Here is a 27,183-nt window from a genome sequence, read left to right on the forward strand (position 1 = left end):
GCAAAAAAAAAAAAAAAAAAAAAAAGAAGCCACTTGAAAATATTGTTTCGGACCGAAGAGACGTGTGGTGATCCTGTCTGCCTAACTTGGGTCTGTATTTCAAGCATCAAATGAAGCTGCTCTTCTAAAGCAGGGGTCTGCATAAGCTACATAGTCTGTGGACAGGAGAAGACAGACTCCTGATAGTCTCTAGGGACATGCCCAAAATCTTGCTCCACTGAGCAAACCATAGCCAAATAAACCTGGTAAATGTCCAACTTCTTTTTGGAAGCAGCAAGTCCCATCCTGGGACTGTTCTCCTGCAACACTGGAGAGAAATAAGGGATTGGAGTCCTAATGATGGAATTCAAGATGCAGACATCCTCAGCTGAACAGATCACTCTAGGACAGCATTAGTGGAGACACACAGGGATTTTAGGTCCCAATTCACTCATGCTTAGGAACTGTTCCAGATAAGACTGTGAGTCATGGGCAAAAGGAACCAGTATCTCTTTCATGGTTATAATGAGGACCTTGACTGACTTGCTGTGAAGGGAATAGTTGCAGTCCTGGTCTATACCATCAGGAGAAATGAATCTCAGTTAAAGCCTTGGTTAGACAAACATAAATCTAGTCATGTCCTTGCAACCTGTGCTGTCAGCACAGTTGTTGTATTGCTACAAACACCTCTGTCACAATAAAACTTTTAGCAGCAGTTTCTGGCTGGACTGTGAGGGTAAGCTCTGCATTTTGGGAGATGGGAGGCATTCATAGTGTGGTTCTGGCTTCTGAGGGAGCTGGCAGAGGTGCTTACTAAGCAACTCATTTATCAGCAGTTTTGTTAACCAGAGAAGTCCCAGTTGATGTAGGTTAGCCAGTGCCATGACCATCCAAAAGAAGGGCTGGAAGGAGGATCTGGGCAGCTACAGGGCTGCCAGACTGACCTCAGTGCTGGGGGAGCTTGTGGAGCACATCATCCTCAGTGCCATCATGAAGCACAAGCAGGACAACCAGGCCCAGCCAGCCTGAGTTAATGAAAGACAGGTCCTGCCTGGCCAGCTTGATCTCCTTCTGGGGCAAGGTGACCCACTTAGCTGATGAGGAAAATGCTGGGAATGTGTCCATGTGGAGTTCATAAAGCCTTTGACAGCATTTCCCACAGCATTTTCCAGGAGAAACCGACTGCTCGTGGCTTGGATGGGTGCACTGTTGCCTGGGTAAAAAATGGATGATGCTTGGGCCCAGAGGGTGTCGGTGAATGGAATGACATCCAGCTGGGGCTGGTCGGGAGTGGTGCTCCCCGGGGCTCAGTTCAGTAGGAGGCTGAGGGGAGACCTGATCACCCTCCCTCTGAAAGGAGGTTGCAGACTGGTGGGGGTCAGTCTCTTCCCCCCCAGGAACCAGTGACAGGGCAAGAGAAAGCAGCCTTGGGTTGCAATAGGAGAGGTTTAGATTGGATATTGGGAATAGATTCTTCACTGAAAGGCTTGTTGGGCACTGGAACTAGCTGCCTTGTGTGGTGTCACCAATCCTGGAGGTATATAGATGTGGTGCTTAGAGCCAGAATTTAGTAGTGGACTTGTCAGTGCTGGGTTAATGACTGAATTTAATACTTTTAAAGGTGTTTCTACAACCTAATCTGCACTATGGTTCCATCGTACCCTTACAGCAGGAAGATGACCTAAGAGGGGTGTGCAAGTGGCACAAGCCTAACACTCCCTGACTATCTGGTGGGTGCCACAGGAGCTGTCATTGTACATTTCCTGAGCTGCAAATGCAGCCAGCTGCAGGTACAAGTGGGCTGCCAGGCTGCAGGTACTGGTGGGCTGCCAGGCTGGGTTCTTCTTCCACTGCAGAAATCTACTGCCTCCAGTTCCACATAATTTCTACTGTGTCTCTCCCCTGAGTCCTTATTAGCCAAGTCTCCACTGGTCATCTCTAGACCCTTTTCATTGCCTTGGAGCTAAGAAACCTCTCCCTGATGAAACTCAAAGGCAACAACTTCTTCCAGCAGGAAAGTGGCAGCCTCCTGTTCTCACACTGATCATGGCATATGACAACTTCTACACCTTTATACAACATTTATTAATCTCCATTTATACACATGTGTGCATTGGCACCCAAAACTGCAGTCAGAGTCCTGTCCCTCTGTCTGCTGGGGTCTGTGGCCATGCACACCTGCTGGAAGGAACTGGAGATGTTTGTACTGCCTGTGACAGAACTTCACAGCTATTGCCTCTGAAGCTGATCAATATGATTAAAACTCCAGCCTGTGCTTTTCTCCCCTGCCTTTTGTACTGTTTCTACAGCAATTTCCCTCTCTGATTTTGCCCCCAGCGCTGCAGGATGGCTCTGCTTTCCTTATGCCTCAGTCCTCCCACAGAGGTTTTCTTATGCTCCCCAATCCAACCCACAGAGATTCCCCATCTCCTGCAGCTCCTGCCCAGACTGCCTGGCAGGGGGGGTAAAGGAGGCAGGGCTCTCCAAAACAGCCTCCATCCCTATGACAACGCTGCCAAAGACGTGTGGTGAGCCCAAGACTCGGAGCCCAAATGTGCTAGGGTGGGAAGGGCAGCGTGCTGAAGGGGACTTTGCATCCATGCTGGGATTAAAAGAAGCCTGATGATTTATACCAGACATCAACGCATTTACCTGGACTCTTGGGGTGCTATTTTTAGTGGGGGAAGGGAGGGAAGGGGTGGGGGGAAAGAGTATTTTTGTCAGATGCTTCAGTTCTGACATCTGAAGGTTAAAAAGCAGACAGATTGTATATATGAATCTTTATATAGATGAAAATGCACACCAACATATCCATATGTATATGTACAGAGGTATTACATGTACATATGTATCAACAGAGACAATTGCACACACACAGAGACAGAGAAGAGAAGCCAATGTGATCTAACAGGGAGATGGGAGTCCAGCATTTCTAATACTAATGTTTAATTTTTTATTTTTATTTTCTTTTTATTTTTGTTTGTATTTTTTTCTTTTTCTTTTGTTTTGTTTTGTTCTTATATTCCCGATGACCCTGCCTCATTTTTCCCATTTATAAATTTAAGGTGATGATAAAAATTAGCTCTTAAATTGCGGTGCCCTTCTTTCAAATAATTGTATGACTTACTTGCTGTGCGGTGCTGTTACTAGGATTGCTCTCATTTAACTATGTTGCATTAAGAGCTAGTTGAAAAATGACAATTATTTTCTGGAGGAAAATTGTCATTATTTTGGCTTTCTTTCCTGTGAATATTTTAGTTAATAAACAAAACAAGTCTGGGATGGGGAGGTGGCCAGAGAAATAGATTAATTTTTGCCTTTTTTTAAATCAATTTGAAAACCAGTCCATTTTTAAAAGGAATTTAGTGTTTTGAAGACCAACATTTTTAATCAAGACAGTTATGCTTTTTGTGCTGTTTGCATTTCTTCTTTTTAATCTACCGGAATGAAAATTTGCGGCGGAAACATCCAGTTTGGTCAAAATGTCACTTTTTGGTCATCCCCTCCTCCTCCAGCTTGTTTGATGAAAAATTGTCAAGCAGCAATAGCTGTGTCACCTCTGATTTATCTATTTTTCTAGAGCCATTAGTCTCAAGCAGCGGATGAAAAAGCGCCACGACGGAGCAGCTGCTCCTGCAGGAGCCAGCCTGGGCAGTCAGAAAATGTCACTGGGCCCGTGGGCAGGGCTGCCTTTCCTCTCTCTGCCCTGAGCAGTGGTAAAGGAGGTGGCCACAGGGTGCTGGGGCTCACAGGGGTGGTGCAGGAGCCCTGGAGAAGGTGTGGAGGAGGAGTGTGGTGGGAGGAAGGGCTGCGCAGGGCTGGGGTTCAGGAGGGAGCTCTGCCCATCACCAGGGCTGCAGCTTGGATCTGAGTGGTCACAGCCCTGCCCACCCTCCTGGGCAGCACCCAGAATTCACCTGCCCATGCAAACGTAGCCATGGCTCTTTGCCTCTGTCAGCTCTGCTTTGCCAATCAAGAGCTTTGCAGGCGAAGATCAGCGCAATGAGCTCAGGTCATTTTGAGAAGCAGTGATGGGAAAGGTCAAATGAGTGTTAAATGGCTATTTTGCAGCAAAGGATGTAGCCTCTTTCCCTCTCAATGGCCAAATCAGTGGGTCCTGTGCCCTGAGGAGCATTTATCCTGCCTCATACAGAGTGCTCACCCCTGCTTCTGCTGCAGATGAAGATTAGGTGGGAGAGGAAATTAAGCTTGCCTTTCTGCATACAATGAAAGGTTCTTTATTACAAGAGGGCCTCAAGGAGTTTTCTATCTCCTGAGCATTGTTGCAACAGTTTAATTAAAAAAATGTGCATGGTTGAGAACTAAGTCTAATTGGGAAGCTGTAAGAGAGCCTCTGTGCCCAGTCTCTGCTGTTTCTGCCTTTTCCCTTTATAGATTGACTAGACCTTATCAAAATGCTGATCAAACCACTGATACACTCTTCTGTTTCGGTTGCTGACAGTAAGGTGGGGGTCCTGCTCCCCTCTCCTTTTCCTGAGCAGACCCCAGGATGGCCTCATGAAGTCCATCTCACAGGTCTCAGCAGGTTAATTGAGCTGCCTGTGCCCTCCCAGGGAGGTGTTGGATGCACCCCACCAGTGGCTCCAGAATCTGCCATGAGAAACGAGAGCCCTCAGCTGCCTGCTGGGCTGGAGGGGGAAGGATTTGGTCTGTAATTGCTCACCAGGTACAGGAAGGATGTGTTGGGGTGGTGTCTGTGTGGGCTTCGAAAAGGAGGAGACCTCAGCTCATCTCCCAGCCTGACATCCCTCATCTCTCCGCCTGACATCCTCATCTCCCATCAGCCACCCCATGTTCTGACCCTCCCAGAGCTGGTCCAGGGCTGCTGGCTCTGTGATGCACCCTGAGACTCTCCTCCAGAGCTGAGATTTCACTCTCCTTCTGCCAAGGCTGTCCAGCTCTCCATACCCTGTCTCCATACCCCTTTAAATCAGAATGCAGCCAGAAACACAAACTCCCAGCTTGCAGCACTCAATTACATCTTCTGATATTTTATTTTTTTTGCCTGCAGCTTCAAATTACCTTCAAGGTGCACAGTGCAATTAGCTAAAAATATTTCCTGCTTCATTTTAATTGCACTAAAGCTCTGATGTACCTCCAGTGAGGAGTAGTAAGGTGGAAATTGGTGCCCCAAATATTTCAAATTGATTAAAGTCCAGGATGACTCAATAAGCTTACATAGTTCTATTAATTATTAAATATTCATAATTTTTTATTAAAAACCCCACAAACATTCTTGAAGCCAAATTCTGTATGAAGCTTCTAAAAGAACATACTTTAGCTAAGGAGATGGTAACTCTTTCTGAGTTGGAGAAAGATGAGACAAGAATTCCACCATCTAGTTGGAGTGGTTTCCATATGAGGAATTCACATCTCTTGGTGAATTTTAGTGTCTCAGAATTTGATTCTGAAAACACTTTTGCATGTGACTTATGTCTGTGACTCATTTCACTGCTATAGCTGAGGTATTTATATGATTCTAATTTAGAACTGGATCACATTTTTGTTTAAAGCCTTTCTGGGCAGAAAATGCAGGTGATCAGTCAAACATTATTACTGCTTAAAAATAGTCAAAACTTTTTGTCTGAGAATTTAAAAAGAACTCCAAAACAAAACTTTTTTTTTCTGAAAGCACTGAAAACCAATGTGCTGATTCCCATGATGTCTGGTTCACAAGATTATTTCAAAGTACTTTTAAAAGAGTATTGAAAATAAATCCCAAATTCCATTTGCATCTGGTTGAGTCTGATCAGCCTCAGTCCTTTAGGTTTCTGGTTCACTGTCACCTCAGATAGCCTGTGCTTATGAAGCATGTCCCCTTGTGCCTGCAGCTGTGCTGGCCTGGGAGTGCTATCACTGCCTGATCCACAGAGCTGAACCGAGCAAATTCAGCAAGTTTCTCATCCGTCCCATACAAATGACAGGATCATGTTAACAACCTAAGCCTCTGTGCTCCTCCCTGTGCCAGGAAGCTCAGGATTAACCTGTGTTAATGGGAGTGGGTGAGAAGTGGGATTCAGTGCACATCCCACCCTCTTCCATGGCTGTGGAGGAGCCCTGATTGTTCTGCTGGAATCCAGGGCAAACATCAGAAAGATGCCCCTCTCTGCAACTCTCCCTCCCTCTTCTGTGCTCACCAGGATGAGAAAAACTCCCTCTGACCATCTCCAGAGCAGCTTGTGTTGGCTGCTGATTCTTACACAATTTTGAGGGAGATTGAAGGTGTTCAGCCTCTTGCCAAAGGGCACACTGAGAAGATGAATCTCAGAAAAAGCCCAAACCCACCAGCCCCTCGCTGCTGGTGTGCAAGTCTGTGCACTTGCTTCCTCTGAGGGAGAGCTCCAGGAAGGCAGGTATTGGCTCCTCCTTCCCCTTGGGAATGCAGGAGACAGATTAAAGAGTAGGGGGAAAAAAAAGTTATTTCACAGTTAGTCTGCCCTGAACAAGAAAAGGTTCCTGACACCAACAAACTAATCAACGCTGAAAGCTCATGAGGTCAAGCTTTCCCTTCTCTTCCATTATTCTTTTGATTTTTTCTAACTGGCTAGGACTCGATAGCTCTGGCAAGTCTATAAATATAAAATCCCTTTTTGCCTTCCCCTGGAGCACACCAAGAGCCATTTGAATACCCGCAGGGACAAGTTAAAACTAAACAAAACCAGAGCAACTCGCAAGAAACAGGTTGTCCAGCCAATCTTCAAATGCTGACCATTCTGTAAGTCAGTCCCAAGAAGCTCTCCTCTGCTCAGCAGAAATTGGGAAAGGCAGCTCTCCCTCTTCAGAGCACTCCCTCTGGATTCAGTGCTTTGTGTGGAGACTTATGGCCAGGAATGCTAATGCCAGAGAGCCGAGCTGGCTGAGCTGGAGCAGGGTGAGAGCTGGGCCTGAAGGAGGCAGCCCCAGACCACCAGGGTTAAGCTGTGGATATGTGGGCTGCCTCCAACACCACAATGCCTGTGCCTGCTTCCCCGTGCTGGTTTGGACAGCCACCAGTGCACAGCTGCAGGAGTTTCCCTGACCTGACCACCAAGAAGAACCCAGCCTTTGCACAGTCTGAAAAGAGCAAAACATTTGCCAGTGGAAACATTAGCCCCTACCCTATAGAGTGCACAATGCTCCTGAAGTCAAGTGAGAAGTGTTTATACACCATCATTGTATGGGAGGGGAAATGGCAGAGGAGCTGGGGAGATTTATAGCTCCTTCTGCATTGGAAATGCCCAAAGCTCCTGTCCCAGAGCACTGCCCATGTTCTCTCCATTGCAGCACAGGGAACTTTACTCAGCAGTCTTCTCATGGCAAAGGAAAGGCTGCTCTCCCTCAGTCTTTCCTGTCCTTGTGCTCTCTGCTGGGATCTGTGCTCTGTCTGGTAGAAAAGGAGGAAAGAAAAATGCCACATTCCCTACCAAGGGCTGACAAACAGGAATCATAGCTGCAGCATAAGCTTCTCTGATGGATTCTGCCTCAGCAAAATGAAATTAAGATTTCAGCAAACAAGCTCCAATTCCGTAGTACCAGTAGAACAAATGACATCTGATAATTGCTAACTCCTTTTGCTTATTCTTTGCTCTGTTCACCCCATCAGTCTCTCCAGATTATATTTTCAGCTGAGTTTAATGAACGCCATTTATTAAACTAACACCAGGGTTCTGCTTTGGCCTCAGACAGATGTGCCTGCTAATATGAATCATTTTGTTCAATTGGATTATTCTGATGGAGAGCGGATCCCTGCCACTCTGAGGAGCACAAACAAACGGGGAACAGCTCGCCTCCAGTTGTGACCAGCCGCTCGCCTTCATTAGGAGGCAGCTCCAGGCTCTGCAGGCAGCTTGGCAGGATGGTGTCCCTACTGCTCCCATCAGCCAGCTCTTCTGCTCCTTTCCATGTCCCTCTCATGTGCAGGATGGTGTCCCTACTGCTCCCACAACTTCTGCTCCTTTCCATGTCCCTCTCACATGCAGGATGGTGTCCCTACTGCTCCCAGCACTTCTGCTCCTTTCCATGTCCCTCTCATGTGCAGGATGTTGTCCCTACTGCTCCCACAACTTCTGCTCTTTTCCATGTCCCTCTCATGTGCAGGGAGAGCCCAGATCTCAGGGTGTCCCTGAGCCTGGCTGGTCAAGGGGACATGAGAATCACTGCCCCCTTTCCCGAGTTCACCAGCGGCATGGGCAACAGGATTCACCTCCTTTGTCCCAGTGAATGTTCCTTATCTGAATGCACATCAGACTTTTCTAACTGTGCATCCTTCCCTCCCCAGTATGGCATGTCTGACCTCCTTTACATTGACACCTGAGAAAATGTAGGCTACTTGTTTGCTATTGATCCTTCTTTACTCTGATCTTCTCCAAATATTTGGGCAAAGGGGCAGGGATGATATGCTTTTAAAGACTTGTATTAATCAGGAAAAAAAAAGATATAAAATCCATCTGAAATCTCCCAGACAGAGATTCCCTCAGTCTATTGTTTGGGATTTTAGTGTTGAAAATTTTGGGTCAATCTCTGTAATACATTGTGTGCAGGCACCAGACATCCATCTATCTGTCTATCTCAATACAAATCCTGCCTTCTGTGAACCATAAAACTCCTAGCAGAGTGACATTACCACTTCTCACATCGACAGAACACACTGAGCACACACAACTTGGGGAAAAAATTACAGAGGCAATTTGAAAGATTAGAAGAGAAAAAGCAGAAGATTTCTGCTCCCTGGCCAAATCCCACAGCAAGCCTTTAGCTGGCAAAATCATCATCACTCCTTTAAAGCCTACTTTCTTTCCTCAGATGAAGGACAGGCCCAGCACTCCTTCAGATACCTGTGAACCTCAGGACAACTCATTTATTCTAGAGCATTTCTGAAGAAAGAAATTATTTGCATTTTAATCCTAAGCAGTGTCCTGGAGTTACTTCCAGGAATCCCTGGTGAGCACCACAAGTCAGGCTGTCAGGAAGTGGGTCTGTGCTGAAAAGGAAAACACCCCAGAGATAACCATGGTGCCAGCCTGTGTGCCTTTCCTAATTACTAACAGCACGTCACATGCTCCTCAACAAAGCCATCAATGGACATGAATTCCTCCATTCAGGTTTAAGGAAAACTTCTCCAGGTATGAGCTATTCCTTTACTCCTGACGAGGATCTGTACACCTTTCTCTAAATTGCATCACACTGGTCTTCATGGGTAATGGGAATAAGACCTGTAGGAATTCCTCTTGGGATTTATGTAACAGAGTCTCTGTGGTCTGTACTAAACAATGCTCTTGTAACCTGAGCAGAAGACAAAAACCCCCCAAATAAAGCCCCCTCTGAAAACACCAAATCTCTTAAAACTGACTTATAGGAGCCCAGTTTCCTACAGCTGGCTTTGGGTTGCTTGTCTGGTTTCCTTACCCAGTGTCCAACTTGCCATGATGGAGAAATATGTACCATGCAAGGAGAATGCACAGAGGAAAATAAAGAGCATGGAAAGCATTCACTTGTCATACATCACAGCAAATGGGATGCAACCTCTGCTCATGAGTGGAGATGCTTCAAGAGAGTAGAGAAAAGTAGAGAAAAATAGAGACTCTTATCCAGCAAAGACAAATTTTTAGCTGACTGCACAGCCCATGGATTTGATGGCCCAATTGTTTCCAAATTCTTAGAAATCAAGGTAGTGAAAACCTATTTTCTTTTGGAACAACCTGCTTTTAAGGGTTTACCATGACAACCATGGTCTACAGCACATCCAAATCAATCAAAAGATATCTTTGGCATCAAGGACTGGGCAACACAGAGACAGAAATTTCAGAGGTAGGCATCTTGTCACTGTGAGGATTTTAGAGTGTTATTGCTCTGCATAGAATAGATGCTTCAGGCAGCCCAGCTGCTGGATCTATTTCACACAGGAAAAAGGGATCTGTGAAGAGCTGGGGAGGGAGAATGTGTCTTCCAACAAATGGGAGAAATCTGCTTTCTGAAGAGGATTACTAGAGTGTGGAGCTGCAGCGTTCCATGGGTACAAGAGATTTTCCTCTGTTTGCAAGTCATTATCCTAAAATGGCATTTTTAAAATGGACCATGGTGATATTTGGAGGTGGCCATGATCATTCCCTGGTGTCTCTGCTCTAAGAAGACCAAAGCAGCCAGAATGGAGACATTGCATCTCCCTCTGAATTGCAAATAATTGAAACATCTCTGCCAGAAGAACATTTAGAGTTAAATAAGTACTAGTGGGACTGAATCCTTGGCTGCCATAAATCAGTGTCACTTCACTAGCTTCAGAGGAGCTGGTGATTGACGCTGCCCGAGAACTTAGCCCCATCATGGCTGTGGTTAGTACTTTTCCAGACAGAGCACTGAGTTTTCATTTACTCTGCCTCTTGCTTGGGAAATGACTTGACTGCTGTTCTCCTTTCCCCTCCAGCTCAGCCTTCTACCCAATATTTCAAAAAGGTTGGATGAAGCTCAGCTAAGTGGAAAAATGAACCGTTTGAAATAAAAACTCTATTTATTTTTCCCTGACTGCAGTCACAGGGCTGGATGAAAGACACCTGAGAAGCAAGGCTTGTACCGTAAACCTTCAATTCTCTGCTACAGCTGAATCAAACACTTCAGAGACCAGAGTTTTGATATTCACTTGTATCTGGCCAAAGTTACCGTACCTATGAATTATTCAAATATGCAATTATTGCATTTGATATATCACTGGGTATAACCGTGGGAACGAGAAACAGTGTTCTAGTGCAGCTGATTGTATATGCCTTCCAAACCATAAGGACATCAATTTAAGGTGCTCACATTGATGGAGTGCTCTGCAACCCCTTATTAAGATTCTTGCCAACTCCTGTAGCAGTTTTCCCCTGCAGAGTAAATTTCATGGAGTTTTTTAGCCTCCCTTTTCTTTATCTCTACAGTGCAAGTGCCAAACACTATCCCACAGAGCTTCAATTCATGGTTCTGCAGTAGCTCTCAAAGGTCAGTGACAAAAACATCAGATCATTTTCAGCTTACTGATCAATGCTGCACAAGTGACCTGAGTCCTGTGTACATGTTGGGGCTAACCCATAACTCTGATTTCATTGTGAATTTTCAGTTTCCCTGGAAGAAGGTTTTAACCTTCTTCTTAGACGTAGAGGGCTGTGCCCAGCCTATTGTTCATATTGTCTTTGCCTGGGCAAAAAACCACATTAATGATGCTGATGTTTGCATTAACTCAACACACCAGAGACAGCTCCATCTGCCTTCAAATATGGGGCCATCTAAGCAGAACATCTCTGAGGTTCTAGACCTCTCTTTGCTCTCTCCCTAAGCGGCATTTGCAAATTGATAACATGCCTGTTTCCTGTTTGCTCACTAGTGACTACTCGTCTCTCTGTCAATGTCCCTGTATCAATGGATTTTGCTGACTTGTAACTTACTGGCAGGTTCTGTAGAAAAATGACTGTGCTTGTTTTCTAGGACTCATCCCATATTTTCACAATCCTCTTTCATTGTGGGTCTTTGCCTTCTCTCATTTGTTTTGTACATATTTTATTTAGCAGAGGATTCATTCTGTCAGTGTTTGCTGCTGCTGCTGCTGCTTGAACAAAAAAATTTGGCTATGGATGTCTCCTGTGTTTTTCCATCTCTTTGGCTCTTATTTCAAATCACTGCTGTTTCAAACGCCTGCTCTCTCCCTTTCTTATATTTTCTGTTTTTTCTTCAATTTGCAGTCCCTCATGCACTGGCCCAGCAGATCTGTGTGCTGAATGAATCCAGTAGAAATGTTCCTTCAAAAGCTGCTGTTTCCAGGTTACTGCAGCTGCCCATTGACGGATGCAACTGAAGTTTACACTGAGCCCAGAAAAGCTCTAAAGTCTGACTTAGGTAATCTGTGTGACATTGTCCACATGATCTCCCACACAATCTTGGTCAAGTGGCTGAATATGAAATTGCCACCCTCCAGTGAGCCCTGGAGCTTTGGGAGTTCTGCTGTTGGAAGCCTTTGAAGAGGGCACCACCATAACAAGCTCCTGGCCTTTTCACAGTGTTGAATATATGGGGAAAAACTCAGAAGGCTCTTTGCTGGCTGAGTCTTTGGCAAAAGTTCTCACAATTATCCAGAAGTTTACTTCAGAGCACCAGGGCCGAGAGTGTCACAGTGAGATGAGAAGTAGGAGGCTGCTTTAATATCTGTTATTTAATTCTGAAGTATTTACATTCTCTAACATTAAAAAAAAGGGGGAGAGACTTGGGTTTTAATGAAGAATTCCTGCTCTAAAGTGAGGGAAAGTGTTGTGGTATTGCCTTGTGCTGCTCTATCACTCCCATGACAAATAGTGCAGATCCATTACTGACCTACATGGACTCATTTAGATGCAAACACAGCAATACTCCTGAAAAGCTTCCCTGCTTTGAGGAAGAACAAGTTCCAAATATTGCTGAATGGAATTCGGTCTCAGAGCAGTAATTAGTGATTGTAATTTTGGAGTAAATGCAGTAATTAATTATTGTCGTTTTCCATCAGTGCATTGTATTGTGTGCCAATCTTAGAATAAAATAATTAGCAAATGGGATTTTGCATGCTCTGGTATCAAAACTGTGGTTTCTAGAACAGACATGAGAATTTTGCCATAATAAAGCTATCAGTAATTTAAATGGACAGACAGGTTAAAAATGATCAGACAGAAAAATAAAGGATTTCCTTGTCACTCTTGCAAACACCTTCAGAGTTCCTGTTTTAGCCTCTCCCACTAAAATCCACTTCCATTCTCTCAGTACAACAAGCACAACAGCACAAAGTTTAGGTTGTAAACACGGTGAGTGATGCTTAATTTAATCACAGGTGTCAGTGGAAATGAAAAACAAAAGTAATCCAAAGAACAGAAAAAAATATTGGCTGAGGTGATGTTTTTCCAGTACCTGAACAGACTTTCCAAAATTAAGCTGTGCTGATTTTTTTTCTCTCTTTATTCACTCATATTAAAGCTTGTGCTGGAGTACTGTTTTGATGCAATTATTCTAGTGCAAATTTCCATAATGTAAGCAAGTCTTAAACGATCTAAGTGATGACTAAAAGAGAGAAACAACAATAATCTGTGCAGGTGGAAGAGAAGCTGGTTAGCGTGATTGTAGGAGGCATAACTACAAGAAATGGGATTTTATCTTGAAAAAGGGTATTTGGAATGAATCTCAAGATGAATAGCCTAATAGAAAACAGTGAGATCAATGCAGCTGCAGAATAGCCTCTCACTAGAGGTAATAGAAAGCTATCTGGGAGGCATAGGCAACAAAAAAAAAGTGTAAAAAATACACTTTCACTAGACTTTGCGTTGAAGCCATCTGAAATGACAAGAGAAGACAGAAGTTCTCCTCTCACATATTTTTGTTTTGGCAATTTGAAATTTTGCTTTTTTGTTTTATTTTTGGCTGATAGTATAATCTTACTTTAAAACGGAGTTTGAGTTGCTTTTATTTTTTTTCCTCTTATTAGGGATCAAAAAGAGAAAAATGCAAAATTTTCCAGTTTAGTAAAATATACACTCCAATTAAAAAAGAAAAACCAACCAAAAAACCCCAACAAACAAACAAACAAACAAACAAACAAACCCAAAAACCTCAATTCTCAGAGTAAAAATACCACCAATTCCAGATAGCTGCAAAAACATGTATTTCACACATTTCACAATAAACCAGACATCAGTCCATGTTCAAAAAGCAGCGAAGGACAACCTGAAAAATCTTTTTTTAATTTTCGTATTTGAGCTTTGGCCTATGTTATTTCCCCTGTTGTTTATAGAAGCAGGTTGCCTGGGCAGTGTATCCATTTAATGTTTTGTCTCTACTCCGGAGCACAGCTAAAAGAATCTTGCGGTTGATCTTATTTCTGCTTTGTCTTTCACTTTTCTGTTTCCCTTTTGCCTCACTCAGTTTGCCTCACTCAGTGCTCTGGGTTAGTCTCACCCAAATGTCTCTGCATCTTTGGCTTTAAATAAACTTCAGCAGCAGACTGTCTGTCTGTCTGTCTGTCTGAGGTGGAAAGCATCACTTTGCCAGTGACCAGCCACTGCAATGAAGCCACAGGAGGGGAATAGATGGGATTTCCAGGGCTGTTGTGCGCTGTGCCTTTTGTTGATCTGTCAGCTGGGTGCTCCTGGGCTGCTCTGTGCCCTGCCCTGGGCTCTGGAGAGGCTCTGAGCTGTGCAGATTTTGGGCAGTGCTGAGCTCACACACAGCCCCAGGCACAGCACAGGGCGTGGAAGGGCTCCCAGCAATGGGACCTAAGGGAGATGTGGGCTTCAGGTTGGCGTCTTCTTAATTATTTTGTGCATTTTCTATCTGAAAGACACATGAAGTGTCTCAGAGTCCTTGCTTCCTAGCCCCAAGGGGGGATTGGCAATAGAATATACTGATTTTGGCAGACTTGCCCCAAATGATCCTCCTCTCTTTTGCTTTCTCCCAGCCCATCATTCCTCCCATCCTTATTTCCCCCCTACAGACACCTCTTTAATTATAAAGAAAAAAGAGAACAGGGGCAGGCATTTTGCCATCTGAATTCTTCAGGGCTTTGCTTGCTGCAGCTTTGGACTTATCTGCCACATCACAGAAACCCTTTCAGTGTTTGACAGCAAGTTTAGAGCGCTTGCAAAGAAAACAAAGGACTTCAAATCACTGTGGCCTTGACTTCTTGAGTCCCAAAAGGGAGATTTATAAGTTTTTTTTTTAAAAAAGAGCATCCAGAATTAAAATTCAGTGAGGTCCTTTCTTTCTCAGGAAAAAAACACTCTGGTGGCTTATATCAAACTGGGTGCTGATTTTTTTTTTGTTGTTGTCATTGGCAACTTCTTATTTTTTGAAAGCAATTCAATAGAAAAAAGCCCTTCCTTGAAAAAATACCAATTAAAAAGTTTCTTGAGCATCCTCTTGAAGCACATGAGTAATTACCCTGGTGTCAATACCATTACACACATGCTTCAAATTGGAATTAAAGACCCTGAAGAGCTGCATCCAAAGTAAAGACAGATAAAAAGCACGGTGGAGTTATATTATCTTTCTATCAGTTAAAGGAAGTTGCAAATCCAGCCAGCAGTGGAGGTGCAGTAATACTGTGCTTAGCCAAGAGCAGCTGACCTGTCTCTGAGTTTATTCCTGGGGGCTCAGCCCTCTGTTGATCACTGCTGCCCAGCCCTGGTGGGAAATCTGCCCTGTGGCCTTGCTGACCGAGGATCCTGCCTGTTCCAGAGGGCTGGCATCAGTGTTCCCAATCCCTGTGAGGAAGAGGAGCTGGAGAAAGACCTGGGTTTAGGACCACGTGACCTTCTGGGTGATCTGGCTGTCCCCAAGTGTCCTCTCCAGCCTACTGCACATGGTTCTCCCTGTGCTAACCCAAATGCTCCCCTGGGGAATGTTCCTGCAGTGTCCTCCAGGGACCACATGCACTCCTGTTCAATTCCTTCTATCAGGTGGAGTCCCACCAGATACACTCCTGCTCAATTCCTTCTATCAGGGGGAAAAACACATGTATAAAACTTTTTTTCCTGGAGAATTCATTTCTGCTAGGAGTTGGCTACAGCTCCTGCAACAGGCCCAGCAAGGCCAGAGAACAAGGACCTCTGAGATGCATTTTGGTAGGGTCTCTACACAAGTCTCTAAACAAGGTTCTCTAAGCCTAGGGTGGAAGTGATCTGGTGGTAAAACTGATTTTTTTGGACAGCAGAGTACTAAAGCTGAAATAAAAGCCAGGAAGGCTAAAGGACTTCCTACCTAGAGGCAACTCTTCAAGACTGTTCTGCCTATTAGAAGCAAAGGAAAGGAAAAAAATGCTTAAGAGCTACACATGGAATTATATTATTCTTTTACCTGCTGATTCCTTGTTATATAATTTTAATTAAATTTTTTGGGGTGAAGAAAAAACACCCAAACAACTAATCTTTGTCCGACTGGTGATTAATATTCTGTAGGAAACAAGCTGAGACCTCAGAGCACTTCATGGCGAGCCACGATGATAAAAACCACTGCAGACTCACACTGGTGAATCTCAAACAGCACAGATATCCACAGCCCTGCATCTTCTGACACCACCATGAGATACAAGCACATCCTCAGCCAGCACAGCTATGCTGGGACATGGAGCCTGGTGCCTCCCTAGGGACACCTCTGTGTCCCTGATCCCTGTGCAGGTGTCACAGAAAGCCTCCCTGACCAAGGCAGCCCCTGCTTTCACACAGCTGCACGCATGCACCCCCAGCCCTCCCCCAGCAAAGCCTGCAGAAAATAAAAAAGCCAGTGTGATGAAGCAAAAAGCATTTGGATATGGCAACATGTTTTGGTTTCAAGCTTCCAAGAGGCCTTTTCATAAGCAAGGAAAAGAAAAGAGGTTTTTGAAGGGGGAAAATGCATTGATGGTTATCTTCGTATAGTCACATATAAAGGAGGTTCTAAACTATGGAGCCTGCTTCCTGCACATGCACCTAATATGTTTATTGAAAGGTTTCTTAATCTCCTTTATGCTGTCTTCAGTGCAGCACCTCTTTCAAAGATATTTTGGTCCCATTCCTGAATTCTCACTGGAAAGGATACTGCTCTGAAGACTGGAAAAATATGTATTTTCAGAGATATTTGGGATCCCAGTGAAAAATTAAAATACTCTGTTTTTCTTTGGGAAAGTTGAAGATAGGGATTTACTGCCTATGTTAGATAAATCAAAAGAGGCCTGAATAAAAATCACAGAATCTTAGACATTACAGCTAAAATGACATGGAAAGGTCACCTAACCAATCTCTTTATCACTAATTCAGGAGTACAAATTGCTTAGGGCCTCCCTAGGTGCTGAGTTTATTGGAGAATCTCTGGTGTGGAACAGTTTTAACAACAGGAGGACTTCCTGTCTCTGTAAACAAACACATAGGGGTTTATATTTCTGTTTCTCAAAGAATTACCTAATGAAAGAGCCAGCTAGTGGTGGAAAATATTTTGGTTTTTGGAAACATCTTCATTTTTGTTACTGGTGATGTGTTTGGATTTTTTTTCCAATGAAACAAGCTGTGGCTTCTGATATTTTTGGTGTTGTTACATGTATTAGAAGTTCCCTTGACACATCCAGCTGGCTTCTTTCCAGCAATACATGGCACATGAATCTAAAAACGAGACCCCAGGTCCTTACTGCAGCTAAGCTCCCTTGGCTTTGGTGGGGTTTTATCTACACACAGGAGTTTAAAATAACTGACCAAGAAGTGAACATGGATCCGTCTATTAATTTCTTGGGTTTGTGACGAAATAAATCTGGGGTTGTTTGGTTGTCAGGGAGACATATTTACATTAAGTTATTATGCTGAGATGGAATTGGATACAGACTGTACCGCATGGAGAATGAAGAATGCTTTGAAACGTTTGCAACACAGAGCTATTGAGACAGACACTGTCCCAGTCCAGTCACCTGGGATCAAACCGCAGCCCAGTCCCACCTCTCAATTGCAGATACTCTTCAAGCACCAGAAATGCTCTCTTTCACTGAGCAGGGGGAATCAGGACAGCTGCTGACTCTCCTCTAGTGACCAGAAACACTTTCTAGAGATGCAGGATGCCCCTGGGATGAGGAAGTTGTCTTATCCCTTGTTAAGCATCCTTCCACCTCTCTTTCTAGAGAGACACACACACAAACAGTCCCTGGTTTATGCGCGGGTGCGTGTCTGAGCAGAGTGGCTCTAGCCAGAGTCAAAAAGGCAGAAGATAGAGAGTCACAGAGCTGAATCTTCTCGAGGGTCTACAACACAGAGAGACGCTACAGGTGTAGCTGACACCCCCTTCCCCATGCAGTTACCTGTGCTAGTGCTTTGTATCCAGTGGTTCCCACAACCCTTCAGTAGGGACGGTTAGCATCCTTTGGCCTCTTCAGCTGCACCTTCAGCCTCTTCATGCCAATCTGGAATCCATTCATGGCCTGGATAGCAGCTTGGGCACTGGCAGGATTGTCAAAACTCACAAAACCTGTCAAAACACGAGGCAAGGCATGGGATTTAACGAGCTGAAGGGTGCCAAGGCACGTACATGCAACGACCACTGAGAATGAACATGGGGAGGGGGTGAGGGCACTGAGAGGGGGGAAGTGAGCAGGAAGGAAGGTGGGCAGGTGGGCAGGAGAGTGAGGACAGGATGGTTGCCAATGTGGGACAAAGGATAGGAGGGGTTGTTACAGATCAGTGTCCCAGGACACAGTGCCTGGTCTGAGTGCCAGCCTGAACACTGGACTATGTGGAGCACAGGGATCCAGATGTTGGTGCCACAAGATTTGGGTCACCTTTGAGCTGGGAGTCAGCAGATGTAATGCATGGCCTCAAGGCACTCTGTCTTCCTCTATCTCCCTCCATTGTGACTTGGGTAATCCCCTAAACCTTCCTTAACTTCCTATCATTGCCTTTTCTTTGCCTTCCAATACTAATGATGAGGGGAACCTGACACACCTACTGCTACCTCCTTATTATGGCAATATAAGCAAAATGTGAATTTAATAAATTCTTCATTATTGTATTAATCAGCATGAATGGTTTGATTGCTGGCCAGCTGAGCAATATGAAGAGCTTTAATCACTGGCAATTTCTGCAAACTCCATGTTACTCTGCAGCTGAGAGATGAACACAAGTGCTTTCCTAACATGGTTTCCCTATGGAATTTCAAATTTTGCCAGCAAATCTCCCAATCAACCATGGAGCACATCCAGCACTAGAAACAACTGTAGTGACTGAATGTTGTATGTATGGGTCACCTAAGACATTCTTTGTCTCCATTTGCTCTCTAACAATCTGATGAAATAATATAGGTCAACCACACAGGATGCACTGAGCTAATGCATTCTAATGCATTCAGCTCTGGGGAGAGCTTTTGGTACTTTACTTTTTGTTCTGGTTTTGTTTCTAAAATTTATTTATATTTTTAATTTTTTTCTCATGTTAGATCCAAAAAAGGCCTTGTTTCCCCATGCTGTTTATGGCTGTAGCTGGAGCAGCCACGGGTCTGAGATATCAGTGAGGCAGGGGGCCATCACATTGTACAGGCATTGCCTCTGCTCCTCTTGCCAGAAATGTCCCTGTGTGCCAACAAGATTTCTGAGCACAGACCTTGGGTGAGACTAGCTTGGACCAACCTGCTCTCCAGACAAAGCCATCTGTTTGCCCACCCCTGCAAGGCTCTGGCAGCACAAATCAACCCTAGGAGCCTGGTGCTGCTCAACAGACAGGCTGAAACGAAGAGATGGTTTTTTGCAAGCCCCTCAAAAAGCTAATGCTGAGCGTTTACTGCCAAGTATACACCTGCTCCTGAGAGCAGAACCAGGCCTGGCTTACAGCCTTGGGCTGTGCTGACAATTCAGTCTGCTGCCCCTGCTGCCTGGTCTGGCTCCTCCTCTGAAGTGATTCTCACAGGTGACAGAGGGTGTCTTGCATCTGAAAAAGACACAGAGCCGTGTGTGCAAAGGCACCTTCTCACCCCTGCATTAAGCTGTGCTCCCTGACTTTGGCTAATAGTGTAACTTCATGGCAGGCCATGAAACCCATGGTCTGTGTCCCTCAAAGTGAGACAACAGGTTTGCTGAGTGTGGCACATGAGGAAAAAAACCCATGGATTTTAAAAGGGAGGCAAATGGAATAAATAGGGAACCTTCTTTGTCCTCCCCTCTTGAAGCCAAGGCTCCAAGTAAAACTGGCTGTCCTCACAGTTTTCCTGGATGAGGAGGTACCAACACTGCAGCTCTGAAGGTGAACAGACAGAAAGTACTCCCAAGCCCCACAGCAATCATCAAAGAAAATTGGAGGGCTGTAGTGAATGATGAGCTGTGGTTTTATTCAATAGCAATGGATCTGCTCTTGTCCTCACTTTTTAGGCAGTAACTGCCTGGTGATGTTACCAGTTTGCATTTGACTACTAATCTATCAACAAAGTCCTATGATTCACTTTCAGCAATGGAATAAACCAAACACTTCCTGGTTTCATCCAGGTACATTCAGACTTAAAATACTTCTGGTAACTCCCCTGGGGATGCCTTACTTGAGCTTCAACCTTAAATAGGTTGTCTATATGACATAAGGTACGCTATCCTTGAATATAGGATGTAAACAAACCCATTTCTTTTCAAAAATCACATCTGGTTTGCTGATATTCCTGGCCAACACATTTTAGTTACACCTAAAACAGTAGACTAAAGCTGTTCCAGGGAAGTTCAGAGAAACTGGTACCTAATAATCTGTAGTGCTGAGGTTTTTTTTGACTAATGTTTAACACCAAACAATTCCTGGACAAAGTGTGAGTTTTAGTACAGAAGACAGGCTGTGTTCAGTGGTTAACTTGAATGTGTCCATGATGTTCTGTAAACTGAGAGAATTTAATAATTTGGGTGTAGGCCATTTTGTGCCAGCTGTCCCCAGTGCTAGGAAGTGCCAGGTATGTTTACTTTACTGATATATACACACCAATCCAATATCAAAGTTGAGTTGGCTGCAGCTGGATGGTTGTTTAGCTCATGCCTTTAGAGAACACACCTTGCCTGGGAACTTTGATTCCTACTCTTGCTACAGGCCTTTTGGGATATCCCTCCTGCTGCCTACACGTGCACATGTAGATTGTGCCTGCACACCCCCCCTTTTGTGAACAAGACACTTTAGGGCCCTACAGTAATCAGTGGAGGTCCTGCCAGTGCAGCCAGTGGAGGGTAGGGCAGGATTTCTCTCTTCTATCAGGACAGCCTTAGCTGTGCTCAAAGGAGTCACTGGTCAAGGAGCAGTGCTGGCTGCAGTGAAGGCAGGCACCCAGCTTAAATCAAGGAACCTCTGCTGTGGGATCTACCTGGTTCCACAAGTTAGGAGTGACATCTCAAGGTAGAATGTGAACTGTCTAAATGCTTGGGTGGGTCACTCCCCAGAGTGATGCTACTTGCTGAATCAAACCCCTCCAGAAATGCTGCCCACTATGACAGAAGATTGTTATTTATCTACTTTTGCCAAGACTAGACTTTTGAGGGATGATAAGCCCTTGTGCTGGGGTGCTAATATAGTTGTGCCTCTGCAAAAACCTTGCTGTGAGATAAGCTCATGAAGCTATACCAGTTTTTATCATCACTTAGCTTTTGAGATGGAATTCTTAGCCCACTTCCTCATTCAGTGCAAAGCTGTAAATAATACAGCATTTTAACAAATGGGACTAATAAGAGAGATCAGAAGTGCATTTGCTCACTATATTTCATTTAGACCAGATAATGAAGCTGGGAGTTGTACTCTGATTCTGGTATTAGTTGCCTACAGATTTGGACAGGATTTTTTTCTCCTTAGTTGTCCTGGTATTCACTGATGCAATATAAAAATCTCCTCTGGCTGGATGCGGAGGGTAGAGGAACTGGGATTCGAAACTTGTGGAAAGAGATGGGCAAATGTCAATAACTGTGTGTTTTCTTTGTGATCGTATTCCAGGGACACAACAGCTAATTATTCTAGCTTCATTTCACTGTTTTGGTTTTTAGGGCCCTTGATGTGCTCAGAACTTGCTGGTGCATCCAAGTCTCCCCCTTTCCTATTGTTTATAAGTAGCTGTGTTTCATATTGTGGAAGGTATTTGGATGAACTCCAAAGAGAAGGAAAGCTATGGCTTATCCTGAGATTTGAGACTTTACAGTGGATAAAGGATAGGCAGAGAGAGAGGTATGTTGGGCTAACAACAGCAAATTCCTTTCTCTTCTCAGGTCAGATACCTACTGGCAGATTTGACTTTTTTTTGTGTTGTTACATGGAGTATTGGCAGTCAACAATCTCTGTTTCTCCTCATCTGTGTCAGCAGGATTCATGGTACTATGGCAGATTTGAACATGTATGACATGGGTTAGAATGTATGTACTGGGGATATAACTTAAATACTCAGATCCTAAATGGCTTTAGTATTTGAGCCCGTGGGCTCAAAACATGATGGCAGTATTACAGTTGCTTTCCGTGTTTTGAACACCACCCCTGCATTGTCATCTACATGCTTGAAGGACAAAAGAGAAAGGGAGAGGTTAAAAAGCTTGAAGCTCTTTCTGTGCATCAGTTAATTAATAATCAGAGAAATATATGTTCTGGTCTGAAGACAGTTGGTAGGAGGACAGCATTTCGTGATAAATATACTTTATGGGGGGATATTGGTGGGGTTTTTTTTCTTTTTCCCTTTTTTTCCCCCCCAGGGATTATGTAAAAACGCTGTTCTAATAAATGATTTATCAAAAGCGGCAGAGAATGGTGAAAGCTGCTAGGACAGCAACAGAGGGCATCTAATCTTTCTGATTCTGCACAGCATCTTCCAGGAAAGGAACTGCTGTTGGAGCCCACCACTACTTATGGCTTGCTCTTTTCCTACAGGACCGTGTTAACTATTAGTAGGCAGAAACCGGGGTACAATTTTGGAATTGCTTTATTTTCTCCCCTTTTCTTCCAGAGAAAGTTCTTGTGGAGTGATGTAGGGAGGGAGCTCTGTGCCTTTCCCATTACATGATCAGCACGATCACCAATGGCTTTATGTAACAGATATTACCTAAGGGCTGTTTTTCTCTTTTAATCAGCCAGGATGATAAAGAAGGGAATTCACAATTTATGTCAGAGTATATCTGAAGATTGTTTGGTAACTGTAAACTTTTTGTTTACATTTTCTCTGCATGTCCATGAATTACTCTGTGCACTAAGAGCAGTCCTGAATAGGAGCACACAGTTATGTTTCCATGGATCCTTAATTGATCCTTCTGAGTTGTCTGGTTTGCTTTGCATCCAGCAAGGAGAATTAGTGGTTAATGTGCAAAACAGCCTCTTGATGATCTGTTACCAGGTTGGAATAACACATTGTCTCTCTTGGGCAGGAGCTTCCCTCCGGATGGAGCCCCATGCATGGTAACTCTGCTCAACTTAAATCAGTCGAGACCACGAGGGAGGTCCAGATGCAAGCTTTCCATCCAGACTCCTCAACTGTGGGCAGCTGATCCTGCAGCAGGTCCACTCATGTAACTAGGTTGCCTTCAGGCAATAGGAAGGAAAAAAGGGACCTCAAAGAAATTAATATTAAACTTGTCTTAAAACTAAGAAAACTATTTTTATCTATGATCCGGATACTTGCTGCCATCTCAGAGATATACTTTGCAAGACACTGCAACAGAAGCAAGTAGAAATTGCTGCTTATTAGCTCATTTTAGACCAAACATTCTTTTTATTAGTTCTGGCCATCAGAACATTTGTCTGACTGCCATGAAGGATCTTTCCTGGTGCTTCTTGTTCCTTCAGTTATGAAAGTCACTAGCTAAGGAGAGCATCTCTGAATTTTTTCCTTTAGACATTCAACTCATATGCATTTTACTAGAGGGAAATGAGAGTAACAGAAGAACAAGAATCTGCTGCTCAGCCTCTGGGAGAGAAAGAGAAATGCCACACACATGGTTTAGGCACCAGCAAAGGAGAAGTCCATGCTTTGTCCTTCCCTTGTGTGTGCAGTGCTTCCCCCAGGCTGTAGGAGGGAAGCTTGGCCAGGCTAGAGCAGCAGAATCATGGAATATCCTCAGCTGGAAGGGACCCACAAGGATCATGGAAGTCCAGATCCTGGCCTTACACAGGACAGCTCCAAGAGTCACACCATGTGTCTGAGAATACTGAAATGGAGGGACCTGCAGAAAGTGCTGGTAACTGGTTAGACCAGAGATCTTCCTCCAAGAATCTGAGTCAGTAATTAAGGAATTAGATATTGATACAATTGGCTATTAATATAACTGTTCCCTCAGCTCATGGGTTCCTCGATTTTGTTACTGACCAGTGAAAGGTGGGATCTAGGGAGGCGTTTTTTGCTGTGAAGGCAGCAGGAAGGTGCTCACATCAAACTAGCCTCCCTGTGGGAAGGGTGGTGCTCAGCAGCTCCTGTCCTTCTCCCCCAGGAGGACCTGCCCACCTGCTCCTCAGACCTTCCCTGCTACTTCAGTCTCTTTAATTCCTACCACTCCTCAGTTTCTTTTTCTCTGTGTTTATTAGTCTTATCAGAGAATTGAGGTTTTCCTTTAATTGCTTTGCAAGGTCTTTACCTTGCTGTGTTCTTTACACAATGTACTAGCTGCTGCCTCGCAATTTTTTAGTGCTGTAAAGAATTTCAGGATACAATCTGTATGTAAGTAGCTCTATAATGTATGTGTGCATTGGAAAGTATTGTATTATAAGGTGATTTATGGGTACTGGAATACTCAATAAAGGAGTGCGTCTGCAGAGCAAGGGCATAGCAGTTCAGCTGTTTTCCAGTGTCTAATAGGGTTGGATGACTTTTTGGATTATTTAACCTTCCACTGCTGTTTAATCATGTCCAAGAGAGGTCTGTCTACCCAGCTATCCATCCCATCCATCCATCCATTTATTTTTTTAATGTATGAACAGTCAGTAACAGACGACTGTGCTAAACAACTAGTATTAAATATTTCCCATCTGCGGGATGAGATAATTGGAAACTCAGAATATTCAAGGAATTGGCTCAGAAATCTGCTGAACCATTAATGTTCATTTTAGAAATTTATGGAATATTAGAAAACCTTCAAAGTGTTCCAGGAAAAGAAAAAAATTCTAATATTAATTTTTAAAGGTGTAAACTAGGTGACCTGATAAACTTAGTTAAACTTTCATAAGTGCCAGAAAAATTATGAAAATTTTGATATGAGATAATATGGCAAAGAATTTAAAGATACACAATTAGTACCAATCATCATGGTTTCATAGAACATAACATCTATCAAATGAAACTGATTGCATGAAATTGCAAGTTCGGTGAATAAAGTAAGTTATCATATAGTGTATTTAAACTTTGCTAGAGTATTTCAGACAGCATTTCTTTACAGAAAATGAAATCAGCCCAGAAATGAGACCACCAAAGAATCTGTCAGTTGTGACAAACAAAATTGCAGGGATTCTAGGAGACTCCTTCAGCGGTGTGCTGAAATCTCAGTGCTATTCAATTTCTCTTGCATTACTTGGAAGACATTTGAGGTAATTACTGGTAAAATTGGCCAATCATACAAAAATGGTGAAATAATGACAGAAGTAAGTGACCTGGGTCACTGCGTAGGCTGGACGCAGTTAAAGGGTGCTCATTTTAATCCAATCAAATGCAAAATTAAATATCTCCAGAAAAAAGCAAGTGGGTCACTCATAAAAAGAGGAAATCCTCATTAGAAAACAGTGCCTTTTAAGAAGAAGATGAGTGTCATAGTAACAGCCAAATATATGAGCTCTCAGGACAGTGTCAAAATTCTCAAAGCCCCAAGACTTAGTACAGTTTTGGGATGAAGTTACTTTTGCTGAATATCCTCTAGAAATAGCAAGGCAGTGTGACCTCTGAATATGGTTCAGGAAAGATCTTTACTGGAATTCTGCATTTAGTTCTACTGATTGCTCTAGAAAACAAATAAATTTAAATACTTATTTGGAAGTAGAAGAGTAATTGTAGGTCTGAAAGAGTAATGAGAGTGGCCACAGTTTATTGAAGAGAAAGTTAAACTTACTTCTGGCCATAGCCTATAAATAATAACTACTAAAACATGGGGTTCTTTTAGGATAGGGGGAAAAAGCAGAGCTTGCTGATTTCTTCTGTGCCCTCTGGAAGCAGGCATTTGTCAAATTTAAAATGGAAATAAGACACCAAGTCTGCATATTTGAAATGGTGAAGGTAATTAACTATTTTGGAAAACACCTTGTTTAGCAATAGGGGTGGAGTACCTATCACATGAAACCTTGATTAAGACATTTTCTAAAAGGGATGCTATGACTCAAGCAGAAGGTTTTAACCCGTCACATGAGCTGAGGCACCTGGCATAAGTTATTTCAGACTTCAGTCCAAAGGATCAGAAGAGTCTCTTCTGATACTGCGTATCTGTCTGTCTATTCTTCATTTTGCAGTTCAGTTATTTAGAGAATCAGTTCTTGCTTACTAATCTGGGATGGATTGAGGTAACAGTCATGATACAGGTGACAATTGATGTTAATGCCTTATAATAAATGGCCCCAAAGCGTGGGCTGCAGACCACTGAGAGGGCAGACTGGTACTCGTTCTTCATCCTGCTTCCAGCTGAGAGAGACTGAACAGATGGGAAGGGGAGATTAAATGAAGAGTGAAAGTAGATGGCATGATTAACTTTCTCTAAAGGTCAGAACACCCGGTGCAGAAGGTAGCTTGAAATACACAAGTATCTTCCTGATGTCGCCTTCCTGTCCTCCAGTGCATGAAACTGCCTCTCCACACTGCAGCAGTGTGAGCTGGAGTGTGCAGAGAAGTTGGTCCCTCTTTTTGTGCATTGCCTGTTGGATGATCTCCAGATGGAGAAATACCAAGGCAGAAGAAGCAGTGTCTCCTCTGAAATCAGAGGGCTGTAGATGCTGACCCTGAATACGGTCATTAAGACCAAGAAGGACTACTCTAGCTGCGAGTCTTCTCTTTCATAATCTGTATGGCGTTTGATTCTTTTTCATAGGAAAATTCTTGTAATGACTCATGTTGAAAGCACAAGGGCAAGACTCTAGATTAGACTAGGATTTTGACAACTTTAAAACTGCATGGTCAGATCCGATCTGAGGGTTCAAACTCAAAGAGGGGAAATTTAGATTATATATATATATATATATATGAAAGAAATTCTTTACTGTGAGAGGGATGAGACTCTAGCACATATTGCCCAGAGAAGCTGTGGATGCCACATCCCTGCTCAAGGCCAGGTTGGATGAGGCTGGGAGCAATCTGGTCTAGTGGAAAGTGTAGGGGACTGGAAGGAGATGATCTTTAAGGTCCCTTCCAATCCAAATTATTCCATGATTCTGTGATCCATGGTTTTGGCTCATATATACATCTTGGCATATGATCAGAACTAACTTTTTCTAAAAAAGATAAAAGGGAGTAAAAAATTCATGGAGAAAACCACAACAACACTGGAGTAAAGATTAAAACTTCTTTTTTTCCTGTAAACTGAGATTTTCTAAAGGATGAGCAAGTACTTGTCTAATGCTATGGACTGTGGTTCTACCCATTCTTATAAGAAGAATTGATGAATTGATGGAAGAAGTGAAGGATTGAGGCTTCAGCCATTTTTTGGAGAGCCCATGAAAGAGACACTGGACCAGTATGCATACATGTCTGCTGTGGACAAAAAGCGCTGTGTTTCTTCTATAAAAAAACATAATGTTAAAGCCCAGGTGATGATGATTATCTTCCTCA

The 27,183-nt window shown here is 43.6% G+C and overlaps 1 protein-coding gene across 3 annotated transcripts in view; it reads right to left on the reverse strand.

Annotated features, from left to right (window-relative positions):
- CELF4 (CUGBP Elav-like family member 4) overlaps positions 1-27,183 on the reverse strand; it is a 695,302-nt gene that overhangs the window by 6,886 nt on the left and 661,233 nt on the right. For all 3 annotated transcript variants that reach the window (XR_009275938.1, XR_009275937.1, XM_058823562.1), the window contains exon 12: positions 17,774-17,940. Coding sequence is in view for 1 of the 3 variants with exons in the window: in XM_058823562.1 (XP_058679545.1) it covers positions 17,813-17,940 (128 nt within the window). In the remaining 2 variants the exon portion in view is untranslated. The remainder of the gene's footprint in view (positions 1-17,773; positions 17,941-27,183) is intronic.

This window comes from Ammospiza caudacuta, chromosome Z, assembly GCF_027887145.1.
Source record: "Ammospiza caudacuta isolate bAmmCau1 chromosome Z, bAmmCau1.pri, whole genome shotgun sequence".
NCBI classification, from domain to species: Eukaryota; Metazoa; Chordata; class Aves; order Passeriformes; family Passerellidae; genus Ammospiza; species Ammospiza caudacuta.